Here is a 16,118-nt window from a genome sequence, read left to right as displayed (position 1 = left end):
GAACAAGTGGATCACTGTGCACATGTTCTGCAGGCTGGAGACATTTTCTTCGGTACAGTTTAAAAAAGTGCACAGTCAAATATCTGTGGAAGCCAGGTGGATTAAAAAAGTTAGTTACACTACATTCAGACCACATCACGTGCAACAAAAATAAAAACCTCTCCCTTCTTCAACCGCCTCTCCCTGCTTATAATTTTCACACAGTCCCTTACTTAGTCCTCTCTGCCTCTTATCATTCTACCCCAAAAATTCTTTACTGTTGCCATTTTGCACAAATGTATCCAATTATTTTTAACACCATAAACTCCCCTAACATTCCCCCCCCGTCCTTCCCTGTCCTGCCCTGCCCCTCCCTATAAAAATCAATGACCTAAGAGTGCATTGAGAAGAAATTAGAGAAATGTTTCCACTTCACCAGGACGGCTTAAGACTTGGTTATTAAAAACACGACAAGCCATTCAGTTGGTAAAGGTGCTTACTCAAGGGAATGCGGGGAGTGTTTATTCGTTGATTAATTTGCTTGGAGGAGACCTGAAATTTCCCCACTCATGAATATGTGGATGACAGGGAGATTTCTCCGTGGTGACAAGTTATCTAAACTACAGGGCAAAACGATTATGCTAATATCAGGTTGTAGTCATCAATCATCCCGTGTCAATGTGGTGTCAAGGCATCACGTTCCTGATCCTCCCTCTGGCCATAGCACAGTGTGTGTAGGAGTGTGTGTGTATGTGTGCATGTATGCAGCTGCGTGTTTGTGTATCTGGAAAGGAGAATTGATCACACTCTCTTTCTGCCTCGGGACTGTTGGTGGTGGTGGTGGTGGGGGGGGGAGCTGTTCTCCTGGATAGGAACTGATAGAAAACTGGGAGGGAATTAATTAGGGGAGTTTCTTCATCTTGATATGAACACCGGGTTACACACACACAGTCCGTGTTGACGTCAGAGAGACGCGCCTTAAAACCAAAGAGCGCATCACGGGGAGATGCATGGTTTCATCACGCGCACTGACTCGCTTTGGACTGTAAGGTAGCAGGGATACTGTAGAGGCTGTAGCAGCTGGGTGAATGTGGCGGAACCGCAAGGGAAGCCAAGAAGTTACTTTATCAGACTGTTTTCGTTGTGCGTAAAATGAAAGTGCTGCGTAAACGTCTCCGTGCCCCTGTTTGGATACGGTGGTAGACGGTATCAACATATTTAAACCTGAAAAGTTGACTGTCAAACTAGCTCTGAACTAGTGTTCGAGACAAAAGTCTCCCCTTGGCACGGATGGTGTTGGATGTCGCCCCGGGTCTGCGCTCCAGCTTCTGTCTCTCTGGTCTTCTTTGAGCCATGGCTTACTCTCCGCTGGGATACTCCTACTCAACCACACCGCAGGTACAGTCAAATGTTTTTGTTTTGTTTTGTTTTTTTCTTTTTACATGTTTTTGTCCCTCAAATTAATGAAAATGATAAAATATAGACTACTACATGGCCAAAATATCCACGAACATGTCACTTGTTTTCTTCGCAAAATGTTACAAAATCAGAAAAGCGCAGGAATAAAAGAAACACAGCAGGACTTGGAGAAGACTTTTTTGCGGTGCATTTAAAACCTCATTTTATTTAGTGGTTTTCGGGTGTGTGGGGAAAAAAAAAACACCGTTCAATACATTTCTTATATCATTGTTATGGGACAAATGAGATTCATTTAGCATTTTTTCGTGCCAAAGTTTCTGATGACCTCCAGCTCTCTGGCCGGTTGTCTGGAGCCGGGAACGCCTCCGTCGCACCCGGTGCTGCGCTCCCCGAGCCACCAGCTCACCTCAGGCACCGGCATTGGAGTCTACAGCGGCCCTTATCCAAAGACCCAAGGTTATTATAGCAGCTGCACCAGCGACACCACCGCTCTCTATTCCAGAGTAAGTTTCACATTTCACTTGGTTGTTATTGCCGTTATTTAAAAACGCGTATTTCCACTCATTTTGTAAGACACGACGGGGAAGAAAGATTGAAAAATAAGTGACCCTGTGTTTTTTTTGAAGACTGCACAGGAATGATACGTGAATGTTATAGTCATATGACAAGAAGGTCAACAAAAGTAATTTCAGGTTCTTTGGTATCAGAGTGCTTTCCTGTGAAAATGTGTTGGAATGTTTTAAGAATTCTGATTCAACATTTCATATCAGCTATTTGCCAATATTTTCAGGGGCCACTAGATCCCAAAGACGGAGCTGCATCTTTGCATGTGGGGACATCTCAGACTCCTGCCTACTATCCCTATGAATATACGTTTGGACAGTATCCCTACGATAGATATGGGTAAGTCAAAGTCTGCGCTTTTATTTCCTTCAAATGAAACTTTTTCAATTCAAAACTATAATATCTTAACATCAGACATCATCTGCTTAGGACTACTTACTCCCCAGTGAAAAATATTTCAAGTGTATCTGTAGCAAGTTTGTAGTGACCTCATATTCTTTTATGTCTTGGCTTCATTACAGAAGTATTACACTAAGTATGATATCCTTACTGGGATTTAGTGTCTGGAACTGGCACGGGGTTATGTGTGTGGGGTTTTGTACTTTTTGCTGTAGTCTGTCTCCTAAGGCATCATTAATGTGTGATTAAAGTCAATAGTGAAGGAGGCTTTTCTTTATAGCAGATGTCATGCACTCGTTTTTGGTCGGACATAGCTAAACATTGTTTCATTTCTCATGGTTTGGCTCAGGTATTCCTGCTCTGATGGTGCCTCCCGTCGTAAAAATGCCACCCGGGAGACCACCAGCACCTTGAAGGCTTGGCTGCAGGAACATCAGAAGAACCCCTACCCCACAAAGGGAGAGAAGATAATGCTTGCTATCATTACCAGGATGACCCTCACACAGGTAGGTTTTAGCAAAATAAGTTTTAAGGGCACTCTAAATGGCTACATCTTGAAGTTTAGTTTCCCTCAGTACATTTCTGGTAGCATCGATTTGTTGTTCTTTGTGTTTGCTGTACTACTTTACTTTGCTTTCACATTTTCTATTACACCTATATACTTTTTTCCTTCTTTCCTTCCTTCTATTCATTGCTTTGCCTTATCCGTCCCTCCTGTCACTAACATATAATGCCATTGTTTGATTTTCTGTTCCTTTCTAACCTCCATTCCTCTCCTCCCTCAGGTGTCTACTTGGTTTGCAAATGCACGCCGGAGGCTGAAGAAGGAGAACAAGGTGACGTGGTCGCCACGGGCTTGTAAAAGCTCTGATGACCGAGGCTGTGATGATGACAGTGACGAAGCTGAGAAGCCACTTAAAGATGACAAAGACCTTCCTGGTAAGCAGGAACTAAATCAATCTGTCAGCACATTTTGCATGTTTCAAGGTTTGCTCAAAGGCTGATTAGCATGCACAGACTTTGTTATCTGTATCATTCATTATTTCAGATCAACACTGTGCAGACCTGCAGAGTGACCTTGAGGACTTCGACCTGCTTGAGTCAGATGGTTCTGACTGTGAACCGAAGCCACAATTTCTTTCTGAGGACAATGGCACAAACAAAAACACAGACCTCCCACACGGGCATCTCACACACAACCCAGACCCACTGCACAGAAAAGAGAGGCTGTCTCCAGAATGCCCCAAACTAACACCTGCCCAGCAGCAAAACAGCAGCTTCTATCCAAACCCAGACCTTCGAAGTACAGACACCAAGCCGAAAATCTGGTCCATCGCTCACACTGCTGTATCTTTGGATGCCAGCTTGCAGCCAGAATACCCTGCCTGTATGCTGTCATCAACCGGGTCCTCCTCTCCTGGGTATCCCTCAAATATGGCGTTAACCAAGCAAGACAGGCAACAGGAATCACCGGTCGCCACTCTCAGAGAATGGGTGGATGGAGTTTTCCATGGTCCTCCTTTCCAACAGCCCAAACCAGCTGAGGTGTGGAAAGGCTTAAATGATGGCGTGATAGATAGCAGAACACCGGGACAATCCTTTGAACATGTTAGGTCTACGTCATCTTTGTAGTCCAACCAACACATTGTCAACGGAATATTTCAAAGACTGCTGGACTGCAAAAAGTCGATATTTTGTTGTTGTGACATGACCAATTGACCGCTCGCTAATCACCAACCCCCTTAGTTACTGTTGCCTCACCTGTCAAGCTTTCCATTTTCGCTCAGCGCATGCGCAGTTTAGAATGATAGCGGTGGCAGATTTACCATCGAAATTCATATAAACTTTTGAGACAGGAGGTCCTTGATTCCAGACAGAGGCAGCCAAAAGCAGGCTTCTTATTTCTAGTCAACCACTGTGGATTTTGCCAACTGAAATGACAACTGTTGGTGGCAGATTTTATTAGCTCTAGCCATTTTGCTAATTAAGCTATTAATATCTCAAATTTATTAGAAAACCTGGCTGGCTGACTTTTTAATGTTTCCCGCTGAATCTTGTGAAAGAGTCTTAAGTAGCATTTGTTGGCTAGGCTACATACATGCTATTGTGCCGACAGAGGCTAAAGCATCATGTCCCAGGCAAAAAGTCAGCATATCCTCACCAAGTGATGATTCATGTAGCTGACATGCTGGCTTTTATGACTAACCGGTGCATTTGGCAAATGTAATGTTATCTCAGGTAATGTTGGCTTGGGTTGCTGGGGCGTAAACTTTCCCAAATCCAGTAAAGAGCAGGACAGAGCTGCTAATGTTAGCCAATAGAACTAATAAGCAGCCAAGACTGGCCGCCATACAATGAGAAAACATGATGCTCCAGTGGATGTGCTAGTCATGTAATGTAACATAGGAACCCCACAAATTATGTAGTTGAGTAAACGCTAGTTCATGATGTGCTCCTTGGCTTTGGAGGTCATTTGTTGGTAACTGTAGGTAAGCTCAGTAGCCAGAAATGCTAATGATTGCAGCTTATGTTGGATCAGACAAACAAATTGTTTAATCTATTTCTTAAAGTTTTGCTCTTGTGTTTTCAGTTTGGGGAAAATTGGGGAAAAAAGACACCACCTTCTAAATGCTGTCAATGCAGAGTATTGCTCCTACTGTGGTCCTGTGTACCTCTGGAGAAATCCAAAATTTGACAGACCTGGTGTGCCCAGTTACGGAGGTGTAGGGGTTTAGCGAACGGTCAATTAACAACATTTGGAAAGGCCATAGCCCTCTTATGGGCGCCATTAATGGTCAAATGTCTTAGAGCAAACAAATGTCACTACACACGTTTCTGCAGCTAGGTTGTACGGTTCACACACGAAGAATATACAATATTGTACACTTGCACTAAAGCCTGCACATGCACTGAGTCACAAAAATAAAAGGTGTATTCCGTAGCATGGCAAAGTTCTCTGAGTGTGCCCTTACGTTAGCCGTCCACTGTGCTGCAACCACTGGTATCAGTTTAGATGATGTAAATTCTGTACAGGAATAGTGGAAAATACCTCCGCAGCTTTGGCTATGTGTGTGTGTGTGTGCGTGAGTGTTTGTGTGTGTGTTTTGAGGGAGTGAAAGGGGGGAAGTGGATGGTATTCAGCCGTGACTAATGGAAACACACAGAGGAGGGTGCTGCTAAATTGTTAAATCGATGCCACTTCCACCCCGGCTCCAGATATAGCTGCAATCAGCGATGCGTCCCTTTTCATTAGGTGGCTTTTGACTTTGTCATCCTGGGACTGCAAGAAAATCCACCACACACAAAATGCTTCATAAAACCTCTTAAGTAATTTTAAGTAAGTGTCACATCTTTATCCACTTCGGTGACTTTTTCATACAACCAAAACAAGAAACATCACCAAAATAATCAGAGAAATAAGGCATCATTAGGCTTAAACGTTTCATGAAAAATACATTTCCATCAACTTCAATTACTGACGGAAACGTCACAAATTTAGCACCGAAAACAGTGAAACCAACATTTTCTGAAACAAAGCACAACAAGAAACAGTAAGAAGTTTTTTTTTTCTTTTCACCCCCACCTTTCTCCTCCTCCTGTTTTCGATTTAGGAAGAGTGATAAAGTATTTATCAGAACAGAGGAGGGATCTGCCTGGGCTTTGTATGGAATTAACCATTTCAGATTAAATAATTCAGGATGAATTCAACCGAGAATTTCATTCTGTTTCTGCCTCATAAATAAGTTAGGTTTAAGATGATAAATAATGACATCTGACTTCTTATTTCTGTAAAGTTTTCTTTCTTCCACTTGCTGTCCGACAGGATCTCATTGTGGTTGGCTGCAAATATATTTTTTATATTCCTGCTCAAAACTTTTTTTTCTGTCTAACTTTGATGTACTAGAAATGATACAATTTTGTTTCCTTTTTGAAAAATCTTGAGGTGGATTTGACTTCAAAAGAAGAGGCGGTAGTGTTGTGAAGAATATAGAACGGCAGTGAGATAAGAGGTTGACCCTGTGCTGAGTGGGGATAAGAGATATGAGGTTATACTTGTTCTCACTCTCAGCTGTTTGAGATATAACTCGTCTCTTGGGCACAGAGCATGGGGAAAACTGTAAAAGTACATATACACTGCAAACTGCCGTTGAGCATTAAGTCTGCTCCAACTTTGATACGAACACTAAAAAAAAAAATAAAAAGTCTCCCTTGTTCAGAGTATTAAAAATTTTCTGGAATCCAGTGTTCTACCCTTCTCTGTTTTTTCAAAATAGTTTGTTCTGAGAGAATCCCTCAAATCAATAAGGGTGTTCTGTACAATCATTATTTCACTCAGTTTAACTTGTTATTTAAAATTACCCTCCAGGCATTGACTGAACCCAAAAAACTCATCTCTGTTCATCAATAAGACATGTTTAGGGGTTTTTTCATGCTTTAGATGTAACTACACCTTTGCCTTCATGTAGCATGCACTGATCTAAGCAGTCCCCAACTCAGCTCAGCTATCTGACAAACTGTTATGAGGAACGTTTGCAGTAACTGTCGCTGTCAACACCTCCAAGCTATGTCCTGTCAGCATTTGACACAAATGGAACCTGGTGGGTTAACGTTGGCTAACATTATCTCACACACATTTGTTTGGACACAGTCAACGGATAAAACAGGAGAAAAATACATTTACCAACATGGATTAATAGATGGAACAGTGTCAGGCCTCAATAAATGTTAAAGGCTACTGCAGGCTACAGTTAGCTCTCAGTTAGCTCTAACCTCACCATTTCCCCAAAAACAGAACATATCTCTGCCAGCGTTCTCAAAATAGAGAAGCTTAGCTTGCAAAATACCGATACGTAGCTACACCTGGCTTCACCTCTGATACCCCTTGTTTCAGTGTAGGCCCACCCCACAACATGATGGGATTGATTCATTAGGTGTGTGTATGTAACCCTGGCTGTGAGTGGACGTAGCCTCTTGGTCTAAGTCAGTGTTTCTCAATTCCGGTCCTCGGGCCCTCCTGCCCTGCATGTTTTAGATGTTTCCCTCCTCCACCACAGCTGATTCAAATGATCGGCTCGTCATCAAGCTCTGCAGTGGCTTGATAACGAGCCACTCATTTGAATTGGAGCAGGAAATATCTAAAACATGCAGGGCAGGGGGGCCCAAGGACCAGAATTGAGAAACACTGGTCTAAGTGAAGGCAATGCAAAGTGCTCTAAACCTGCATTCTACTAACGGCCAACAGGGGGCGACTCCAATGATTGCTAAAAGAAGTCCGATTGTATGCCTCTTGGCTGCATAGGAAATGTCCCTACTTCTCACTTGATTTATTACCTCAGTTAACATTTGAGATAAAAACATGCAGAGTAAAATAGATGATAAAGCAGGTTATGCTTTAGGGTCTGACCACCTTGTGATTGACAAGTCACCACCACAGCATGTCCTTGGATTCTCAGTCAGATCCAGTCAGGATAAAGGAGCAGCAGCGCGTATCCTCCCAAGCTCCACCCCCTCGTCCAAATATGGTCACTTCTTGCTACAAAAAACCAAGATGGAGATGGCCATAATGCGAAACTCAAGGCTTCAAAATGGTAGTCCACAAACCAAGAGGTGACATCAAGGTGGGTTTACACTTGAATCTGGGTTTGTGAGACTCTCTTTGTCCCACTGCTGTTCCAAGGAGAAAAGGCTCAGCCAAGGCACTGACTGCAAGGCTAATAGGAGGGGGCTTTAATTAATGATCAACTCAAACTGTTTAGTTTTTCATTGCAACGTGAGACCCGGACTTTAAAACTGAATAACTGGTCTTTTGACCACTTGGGGGCAGCAGAAATCAGGTGTGACCACAACACTAACATCACCTTTTAGTAAGTTACGGAGTCACATTCTCATTTATTTGGGTCTCCACCAACTCCTGAGAAAAATATTTGTCTTTTTACCTGCTAAATGTGCATCTGTGTTCATCAATTTTTCTGTCGGCTGTTTAGTGAAATACTATTTTTAGAGCTTTTTTTTTTTTTCTCTAAAACAGCTACCTATCACAGCCAAAACAACAAGCTGAAAGACGCTAGAAATCTTTGTTTACATAGCTGGTGGGAAGGGCAGATGATAACTCTCTAATTTGATCCATTGCAATTATAAAAAATATTGAAAATAGGCACTTGAGTATTCCTGAACTTTGTCAAAGTGTTCTTCATACAGTTTTCATCCAATTTTCATTCTGTCTTAGAGGCTTTCATTTCTTTATCAGTAACTGACTACACACAAAATTTTTAAAGTGGGTGTTTTACAGTTCGAGCACAGTTAATATAAAACTTCAAAAGACTAGTTTTGACTAGTTTGACAAAGTTTTCCAAGTGATTCCTTTTAGAGAAGGCGGTGTGCACCTTAGAATTAGCTGTTTACACAAGTAAATACCAACCAACAACAAATACCATCAAAACCGGGAATATGACAGATTTTTGACCAGTAATTTACATTTCCTCTTGTGAGAGTGCCCCTCCATCGTCTCTCTCGCCCCTCGTTTTCACACTCTCCATCTTACTCCACTGACCTCTCACTTGTTTCCCCCCTTACTCCTCCAGCCACCACCCATTTTATCTTCTTCCTCATTTCCTTCCCTAACTCCACATCTCATTCTCATTCCCCGTCCTCCACACTCTCCCCCTGTCTCTCCTCCTCCTCCTTCTCCCCACTCGTCTCACCTCACCTCTGTCTGCTCTCGACACACAAGCAAGCCACTCAACAGCCAGTCTGACACGAAGGCCTGCTCCCTGGGCCATATAATGTGATTAAGCCTCAGTGTGTTGCTGCAGGCCGGGGAATGTTAGAGCCACTGTTTACTTGTCTGGCTCACATCACCAGGAGTTATTTGGCCTTTTATGTCTTATGGGAGAACTGACACAGGCTTGATAGGCAAAGGAGGACTTTTATCCGCTCAGAAAAGTAACCCAGGAATGCTTTTCTTAAATAAATCGGTCATATTATTCATTCTGCAACCTGAGAACCTTTTTCTAAATCACTTCTACTTTTAAAATTTCCAGTGGAATGTCTGCACGGGAAGTATTGACAACTTCAAATTACTCCTCTCTGCACCCTCCGTCTGACACCTATTTCCTTTCAACACTGTCTGTGTCTCTGTCACATACTCAAACACACACACACACACACACACACACACACACACACACACACACACACACACACACGCACACACACAGGCATACATATACACAGTTCTAAGTCTCTTGTGTCTTGTCACACACACTTTGGTTTCCGGGGCTATCAAAGTGCTGAGTGCAAACTCTCTCCTCCAAAAACTGTCACATGTCGCCAGAGGTGTCTCGCTCCCTGCGGTAACCCTCTGAGCTCCTGGCACAAGAACAAGTCATTATTTCCATGGTAAAGGTCAGAAGCTCTGTCACCTGACTCTAAAGTGGAGCTGAGTGGAGTCGCCCCGAGACATTGACCAAAGGTCAGTTTTCTGTTTTGCCTCTCATACAGTAAGTATAGATGTGAAGAGGATGGGCTGCTCCCAGATCTGCCTATGAGCTCCTTTTGGTCACAGTGGCTTCCAGACATGGAGGTTCAGATAATTGGCTGCAGGGAGCTCCATAATGAGCCTGAGGGTCTGTAATATGACACATCTTCAAGGAGAAATATTTTAATAGGGCAATTACAGGGACGAGGAGGATGTTTTGTGTAGAGTGAGTGATTGTTGTGGAGGGGCGCTGTGTTAAGGAATTCAATGGCATTTAACTCCATTATCTATTGTGTGGCTCAGCAGAGAGGAGATGTTCAATATGATTACAGTCTCATTTGAGCTTATTTTTGTCTGAATGGTCTGACCCAGCAGTGCATGCTTTGGAGCTGCATTTGAAATTATTATCTAACATTATGCAGAAAGAAAGTGGATAACTGGATGTAGCCAAAGACGCCTCTGGTGATATGACAGTTTAAGACTGAACCCATGAATGAGTACGTCTGCAAATTGGTTGAACCCAACTTTATAATCTGCAGTTACTTGACATATGTGATGTTAAAGAATTCCATTATGCTGGCTGATGCATTTAAGAGCAGTGAATAATTAAACAGTGCGGTTAAACCCAGCACAAAAACACTGCACTGTTTAATTCAGGACAATTCATATGCTCAGTTTCATCTGAAGATTTTGCCCCCGGCAATGCCTCCAACTCAACCAACCACCACCTCTGAACCACTCAGACTTACCAACCGCAAGACCCACCAGTCAGCTCTCTGACACTGACCCGGCTCGCCAGCCTCATTTTAACAATACACCTCTCTCCCCTTCAATCATCCAAAGTGGTCTGACTATAGATGAGGTTAACTACAGCATAAGCCTCACTTCCAGGAGTCACCAGGGCCAATTATATCAGCCTGACTACTCTTCCCAACCTGAGCTCTATGGTGTGGAAAATGCAGTTCCACTGGCTGCATCACTGGGGACAGAACAGGCTAGTGCTGTCTGGAGCCTGAGCCAAGCACGGGCCAATTTGGCATGCAGAGGTCTTTGGAGAATAAGCCTGATGAAATATATATATGATCTTCTTCAAACATGTATTGTTCCGCGCTACTGTGTCTTATCAGGCTGGCTCCCTCCTGATGTCTTCCAGGCTTGGCAGAGCGAGACTCTACAGCGCAGATTGTGTGGGACCAATGCACAAGGAATGCTAAGATTCCCTTTACAGTAAACAGTAGAGATGAGCCATATCTCGCCTGCTTATTGATGATGCAGGTTCAAAGCCCTGCAATCGCAGGGAATCAGTTATTCATGTATTCCAAGATGCAGGATAGAAATAAATCCCACCCATGCAGATAACAATGGAGCAGATGACATTTTTAAGGTGCAGTGCGCCTTCCATCAGCCGTCTTCTTGTAGTTCAGACCAATTAAATCTTTATCATATACAAAACCTTTTGGTGTCTGTTCTAAAAATGAATAGTTGTGGCTGGTGCGATAGAAAATCAAGTCTAAAAACTTGCTTTTTATTGCTGTTCGTAGCAGTCTGTTACTGCCTTTGTAGTGCCAGACTGAACACATCTGCTGGACACTGCTGACCTCTGGCTGTCATAGGAGGGAACTGCATCCACAAATTCAAAGTACTGGTACTACGGCACTGGTACTCCAATGAAACAGGGACATGAAATGTGTCATGAAAAGAACCCTTGACAGAGCTGTGCACATACAGCACTACGTGGTCATAGACAGACAAACAGGCTGACAGGATATAATTTATTAACCAATATGGCAGTTTATACAGAGAAGCAAAGACAGAGGAAATGATTCAGTGATTATGCTTCTGCTTGAACTGTAGTCCACAGTAGCCACATGTGCCCACTTTTGTGTCTTTATCCTGGAGGGAGAGGCAGAGAGAAAATGATAGCGTTCGTACAGAGTTAGAGATCATTAAAAACAAAACAGAGAATCTCAACAGATAATCCATAATTCATGTTCACATAATTTTATAAAATGCAAAATGCAGTTTATCATCTAAGCAGAGGTGCAAAAAGTGCAGAGTAATGTGCATATGTACAGAAGAAACAGTAACAGGTAGGTGAATATGCAGCTATATGAAGTGTGATATCACTGAGAATAATACTGCTTTGCATCGAACACTTTTAATCTGATTCATAATAATCAAAGTCTTGGTTGCACTTTAACAAACAGTAAACAGTCACCACGACACAGAGTGAGGGACGAGGCTTTGCCAAAATGGACAAACGGACCACTTCAAATCACTTTATCATGTTGATGTGTGCAGGTTCTTACCAGGTTGATGTAGACTTTGGGGTGACCCAGGGCTCCTCCACCTCCGTCACAGGACACCACTCTGGCCTCAATGTCAGTCACTGGCTCCTCTGCCACCAATTTGATGGCAAAGTTCTTATTCACCTTGACAAAAACAATGATTTCTGTCACCATCGGCTCTGCAAAATGAGCTTTACGTGAGTAAGAGGTACAGATTCCTCTGGAACACACTGTGTAATGATACAAGATGTACCACATGTGCTGTCTTTTAAAGGTTTTAAAGGCCGACCTGTTCTCTTAGGCCTATGGCTCTGTCTCTGTTTAACTCTCTACATGTGTGAAAGGTATGTTTAAATATGTATTAGACACTCTGTAAACACAACAAAACTGTGTTGGTGTGAGAAAAATGGCTGCTTCAATGATGAAGGCTATCCTGTATGTGAACCATCTATTTATCCTGCCAGCATACATCCAGTTCTTAAATAGGTTTAGTTATTATCTTAGTTTCTATTTAGTTTAGACAGTTTTGTTTATTGTTTTAGTGTAATATATGTTGCAATGTGCACTACTTTGAATGTTTGGTGAAACGTAGAACAGAAATGTATCTGAGAACAAGATGCTGATGTTTGACAAGGCTTAAATCTTTGTACGACACAATCCGTCACCTGTGATGCCGCACACTGACAGCCTCATTGCTCAATACTTACAACGTTATTATAACCCCCACAACATCAGTTATCTGGTTACGTTTTAAGTGGCTTCTGTGTCAGGTACGTCTTACCTCTTTCTGTCTGCCAACGAATCTGACTCTCCTGGGATCGTTTTCATCAAAGACCTATGAGGGGAAATAAAGTTACGTTCCGACTCATTATGCCGTTTTGCTGCTGATTTGGTGGTCAGTTTTGAGGCACAATTTTTAGCCAGCTAAAGCAAGTGCATCAGACTTTATCTGTACTTCAAAAGAAAAAAAATAGCTGTTGACTCTGTCTGTGTGTGTTAGAATAAATAACCAAAATTCAAATGTTAAAGGAAAACGACAACAACCACGGCTGTCCGATGATGGATGTAAGTTAATTGACCCAGTAGCTAAACTGACACAAGGCTAAGCTAATGTTGAGCTACACAGTAATACCAACACGAGACAATCAAAGAGGATCACTTACCTGGCCCGTGTGAGTAATGGGCTCGCCGGTACTGGAAACTTCTATGCTGTAGCGATGAACAGGTACGGCAGCCAGTCGCAAAGGTGCAACAAGCGCCTTCGCATTTTTACTGAAGGACAGAACTCTACCCACTGCGGCCGCCATGTTTACAACAGCCTTCTTTCCCAAGGTGCCTTGCGGATAACGCAGAATAATTGTAATTTTGATACCCCGCATTTTACCTTTCAGGCTCAAAGTAGTTATATACTTAGTACCAACCCCAGCGAACTTTCTAGTTAAGTCTTTGCAGTTAGGTATATATTATAAAAGATAGCGATTATTTTGGAGTTAGACTCTACTAATGGCGAGGGAAGCAATATTTGTCCAAAGTCAGAGAGGGAAAGTGCCTTACAGACTGTACTGAGGGCATACAATAAAAAAGGCTCACAAACCGGAAGCAGTTATATCCCCTAGCAGAAGAACACCATAGCGTCCGTGTTGTGGTGGTTAAAACGCAGCATTCAGGGATATAGCACCTGTTCTAACTCCCCAAGGAATTTCTAAAAGGTTCGTTTTCGTTCTTTGACTTTGTGGTATGACTGTGTTATGTTGGGGACGAACATGTCGGCCGTTTTGATATATGTCTGTGGCGCTAGCAGGTCACCTCATGACATGCTCGTCTCCTTGGCACGTAGCATTGCTATGCTACAGTGGCACCGTACTGTGGAATTTACATGTGTAACACCTTTTAAACATGTCACTTACAAAAACACCCATGCAAGGCTCCACATGACTTTGCATTACGCTGCTCAGTTTTGCTCAGTTTTTAGGAAGCTGAATAACCGAGAAGTTTTAACTCTACAGCATATTGCCACAGAGGATATGTATGTTGATAATGAAGCTATATGTAGGGTGCTATTGCTAGTCTTTGATGTACTAGTTAATCTTGGGATGGATTATGTAACCTGGCTGAGACTATATAAATAATACTTTGAATGTGATGGGCAAACAGTTAAGGGCATTCCTTGTTAATTTCTCTCAAATAAGTTGGGAAACCATTTCTTTACATTAACATGATATTAACCACATCTCACACTAGAAATATAGTCTTATGTTATACAACTATGATATCCATTTTTCAACTGCAGTTACATATGATCTCTCTCTGAACCCGCTCTGCAGCCTTTGACACCATGGCGGCCCTCCTTTTGAAGCACCTAGCTTCCTCCCTGACGCGTCAAGTGGCCCAGACGAGCCGGTTAAATCTCACCTCGCCAGCAGCTTGTGCTTACAGATGTCTCTGCACCCTCACCACGGCTCCCGGCACACTGCTCCAGTCATCAACCAGAATCAGCTCCGTCCAGCCCCCCTCATCTGGCTCCTCTGCCCAGTGTGGGCAGTCTCTGCTGGGCCAGTGTCAGCATCTTCCCTGCATCCAGTCTTCTGCAGGCATGAAAACCAAGTCTGCACTGAAGAGGCGCTGCAAAGACTGTTTCTTTGTTCGACGCAGGGGGCATTTGTTTGTGTTTTGCAAGACTAATCCGAGGCACAAGCAGAGGCAGGGCTGACATGTTGAAGGAGTATGGAGAAGATTGTTTGGAGATTGTGGATATACAGAAGAACTGTGCTACAAAAATAAATTGTTTGACTGAAGAATGTTCATCACTCTTTTCATACTTGAGCAGCAATGGGCCAAAGTTCAACAATTTTTTTCACAGTGAACAAGCTGAATTCTAACATTTTATTAGCAGTCTTTTTCTTAAAATTCCACAATGCTTTAAATGGTAAATATAGCTAATATGAGATTACTCTGAATAAAGTATAGCTTACAAAAAAATATTGCAATACTTTACTCTTAGTGAATACATAAAAGTCTAGTCAGTAAAGCTTTGAGTAGATACTGTATATTACAGATGCATGCACAATACTGTATAAAGAGTGATTCTCGATGGACCATTGCATGGTTCAATTCTAAGTAATTTTGAATCTTTTTACACTAAGCAACAAGCTACAAAGCAAGAACTTGATTGTAGCCAAATCTGAGATTAGTAGAGTAATTCCTTTTCACCCCATGTTATAAAAATATTAACTTACATCTAATATTTATTGGCCTGTCTTGTCAGATTCCTTTCCATCACTCTTCCACAAGAGGGAGCCAAAGTCTACACTTCTTGAATACAGGATCCAGCCTGCATGTCATGCTCTTATTCTCACTGTCTACATATGGTAAATTGTCCCTATCACCCCGTGGTTTGTATAGATCAGCATTGTTTATCAGTGCCTTTACAATACTGACTCGAAAAAAACTGTACAGAACCTGGTGTTGAAAAGTTAGCAGGCTTGCACACTTCTGAGGCCGTCTCAGTAACGAGCTGCTCATCTTAAATTCTATGGCCGACCTTTGCATTATTGGATCATTACTGGAAGACAAAACACAAAGCACCCAACAGTATGGACAGTCTTTGACATGCAAGCTGTGCAGCCATGGGAACCTGACTGGTTTGAAAGATGTTTGACAACAAACACTGAGCCTACAAGTGCCACCCAGCATGAATAGTTTTCCTACATGAATATTTACTGATGGAGCAACAAAACACCTGCGTGTGTGCGCATTATATTATGTAATTCAATGTTAATATTTGTACAATTAACTTCAAGAGAGCCCAGCAGGATGACATTAATCCAATATTTGCCACTACTCAAAGGCGTTTTACTAAAATGCTAGAGGTTTCCTGTTTGGCTCAAAACATGTTACACTGCATGCAGAATCCCATCAACAATGTCGGCCTGGCATCTGTGGCTTTGAGAGACAAAACAGTCTGTTTATTAAATGGGCAGCTGCTGTCATCT

At 42.5% G+C, this 16,118-nt stretch overlaps 2 protein-coding genes and 1 long non-coding RNA gene across 3 annotated transcripts; 2 read left to right on the top strand and 1 right to left on the bottom strand.

The window, feature by feature from the left end:
• The first annotated feature begins 1,066 nt into the window (after positions 1-1,066).
• On the top strand, positions 1,067-5,302 carry irx4b (iroquois homeobox 4b). The gene is made up of 6 exons (XM_076755124.1): positions 1,067-1,377; positions 1,713-1,901; positions 2,189-2,301; positions 2,711-2,867; positions 3,147-3,300; positions 3,410-5,302. Exons 1-6 carry the CDS (start codon positions 1,333-1,335, stop codon positions 3,991-3,993), a joined length of 1,242 nt encoding a protein of 413 aa, XP_076611239.1. The 5' UTR covers positions 1,067-1,332; the 3' UTR covers positions 3,994-5,302.
• Positions 5,303-11,596: 6,294 nt separating this feature from the next.
• On the bottom strand, positions 11,597-13,463 carry ndufs6 (NADH:ubiquinone oxidoreductase subunit S6). The gene is made up of 4 exons (XM_076754881.1): positions 13,290-13,463; positions 12,908-12,961; positions 12,148-12,270; positions 11,597-11,731 (listed from the first exon to the last, which is right to left on the bottom strand). The coding sequence occupies exons 1-4, from the start codon at positions 13,431-13,433 to the stop codon at positions 11,663-11,665; spliced, it is 390 nt and encodes a 129-aa protein (XP_076610996.1). The 5' UTR covers positions 13,434-13,463; the 3' UTR covers positions 11,597-11,662.
• A 253-nt stretch (positions 13,464-13,716) lies between these two features.
• On the top strand, positions 13,717-14,924 carry LOC143335400 (uncharacterized). The gene is made up of 2 exons (XR_013078418.1): positions 13,717-13,835; positions 14,451-14,924. It is a non-coding gene; the product is annotated as an uncharacterized LOC143335400 (long non-coding RNA).
• The last annotated feature ends 1,194 nt before the right edge of the window (positions 14,925-16,118 follow it).

This window comes from Chaetodon auriga, chromosome 17 (genome assembly GCF_051107435.1).
Source record: "Chaetodon auriga isolate fChaAug3 chromosome 17, fChaAug3.hap1, whole genome shotgun sequence".
Classification (NCBI taxonomy): Eukaryota; Metazoa; Chordata; class Actinopteri; order Chaetodontiformes; family Chaetodontidae; genus Chaetodon; species Chaetodon auriga.
The sequence above is the reverse complement of the archived record's forward strand: the minus strand, read 5'-3'. Positions and strand labels throughout refer to the sequence as shown.

Excerpts from the sequence above, each read along its gene's own strand:
- irx4b (XM_076755124.1), top strand. The coding sequence starts at position 1,333 with ATGGCTTACTCTCCGCTGGGATACTCCTACTCAACCACACCGCAG. Across the intron at positions 1,378-1,712 it reads CCTACTCAACCACACCGCAG|TTTCTGATGACCTCCAGCTC; the intron begins GTACAGTCAAAT and ends TTCGTGCCAAAG. Across the intron at positions 3,301-3,409 it reads AGATGACAAAGACCTTCCTG|ATCAACACTGTGCAGACCTG; the intron begins GTAAGCAGGAAC and ends TCATTATTTCAG.
- ndufs6 (XM_076754881.1), bottom strand. The coding sequence starts at position 13,433 with ATGGCGGCCGCAGTGGGTAGAGTTCTGTCCTTCAGTAAAAATGCGAAG. Across the intron at positions 12,962-13,289 it reads CCATTACTCACACGGGCCAG|GTCTTTGATGAAAACGATCC; the intron begins GTAAGTGATCCT and ends TTCCCCTCATAG. Across the intron at positions 11,732-12,147 it reads CCAAAGTCTACATCAACCTG|GATAAAGACACAAAAGTGGG; the intron begins GTAAGAACCTGC and ends CTCTCCCTCCAG.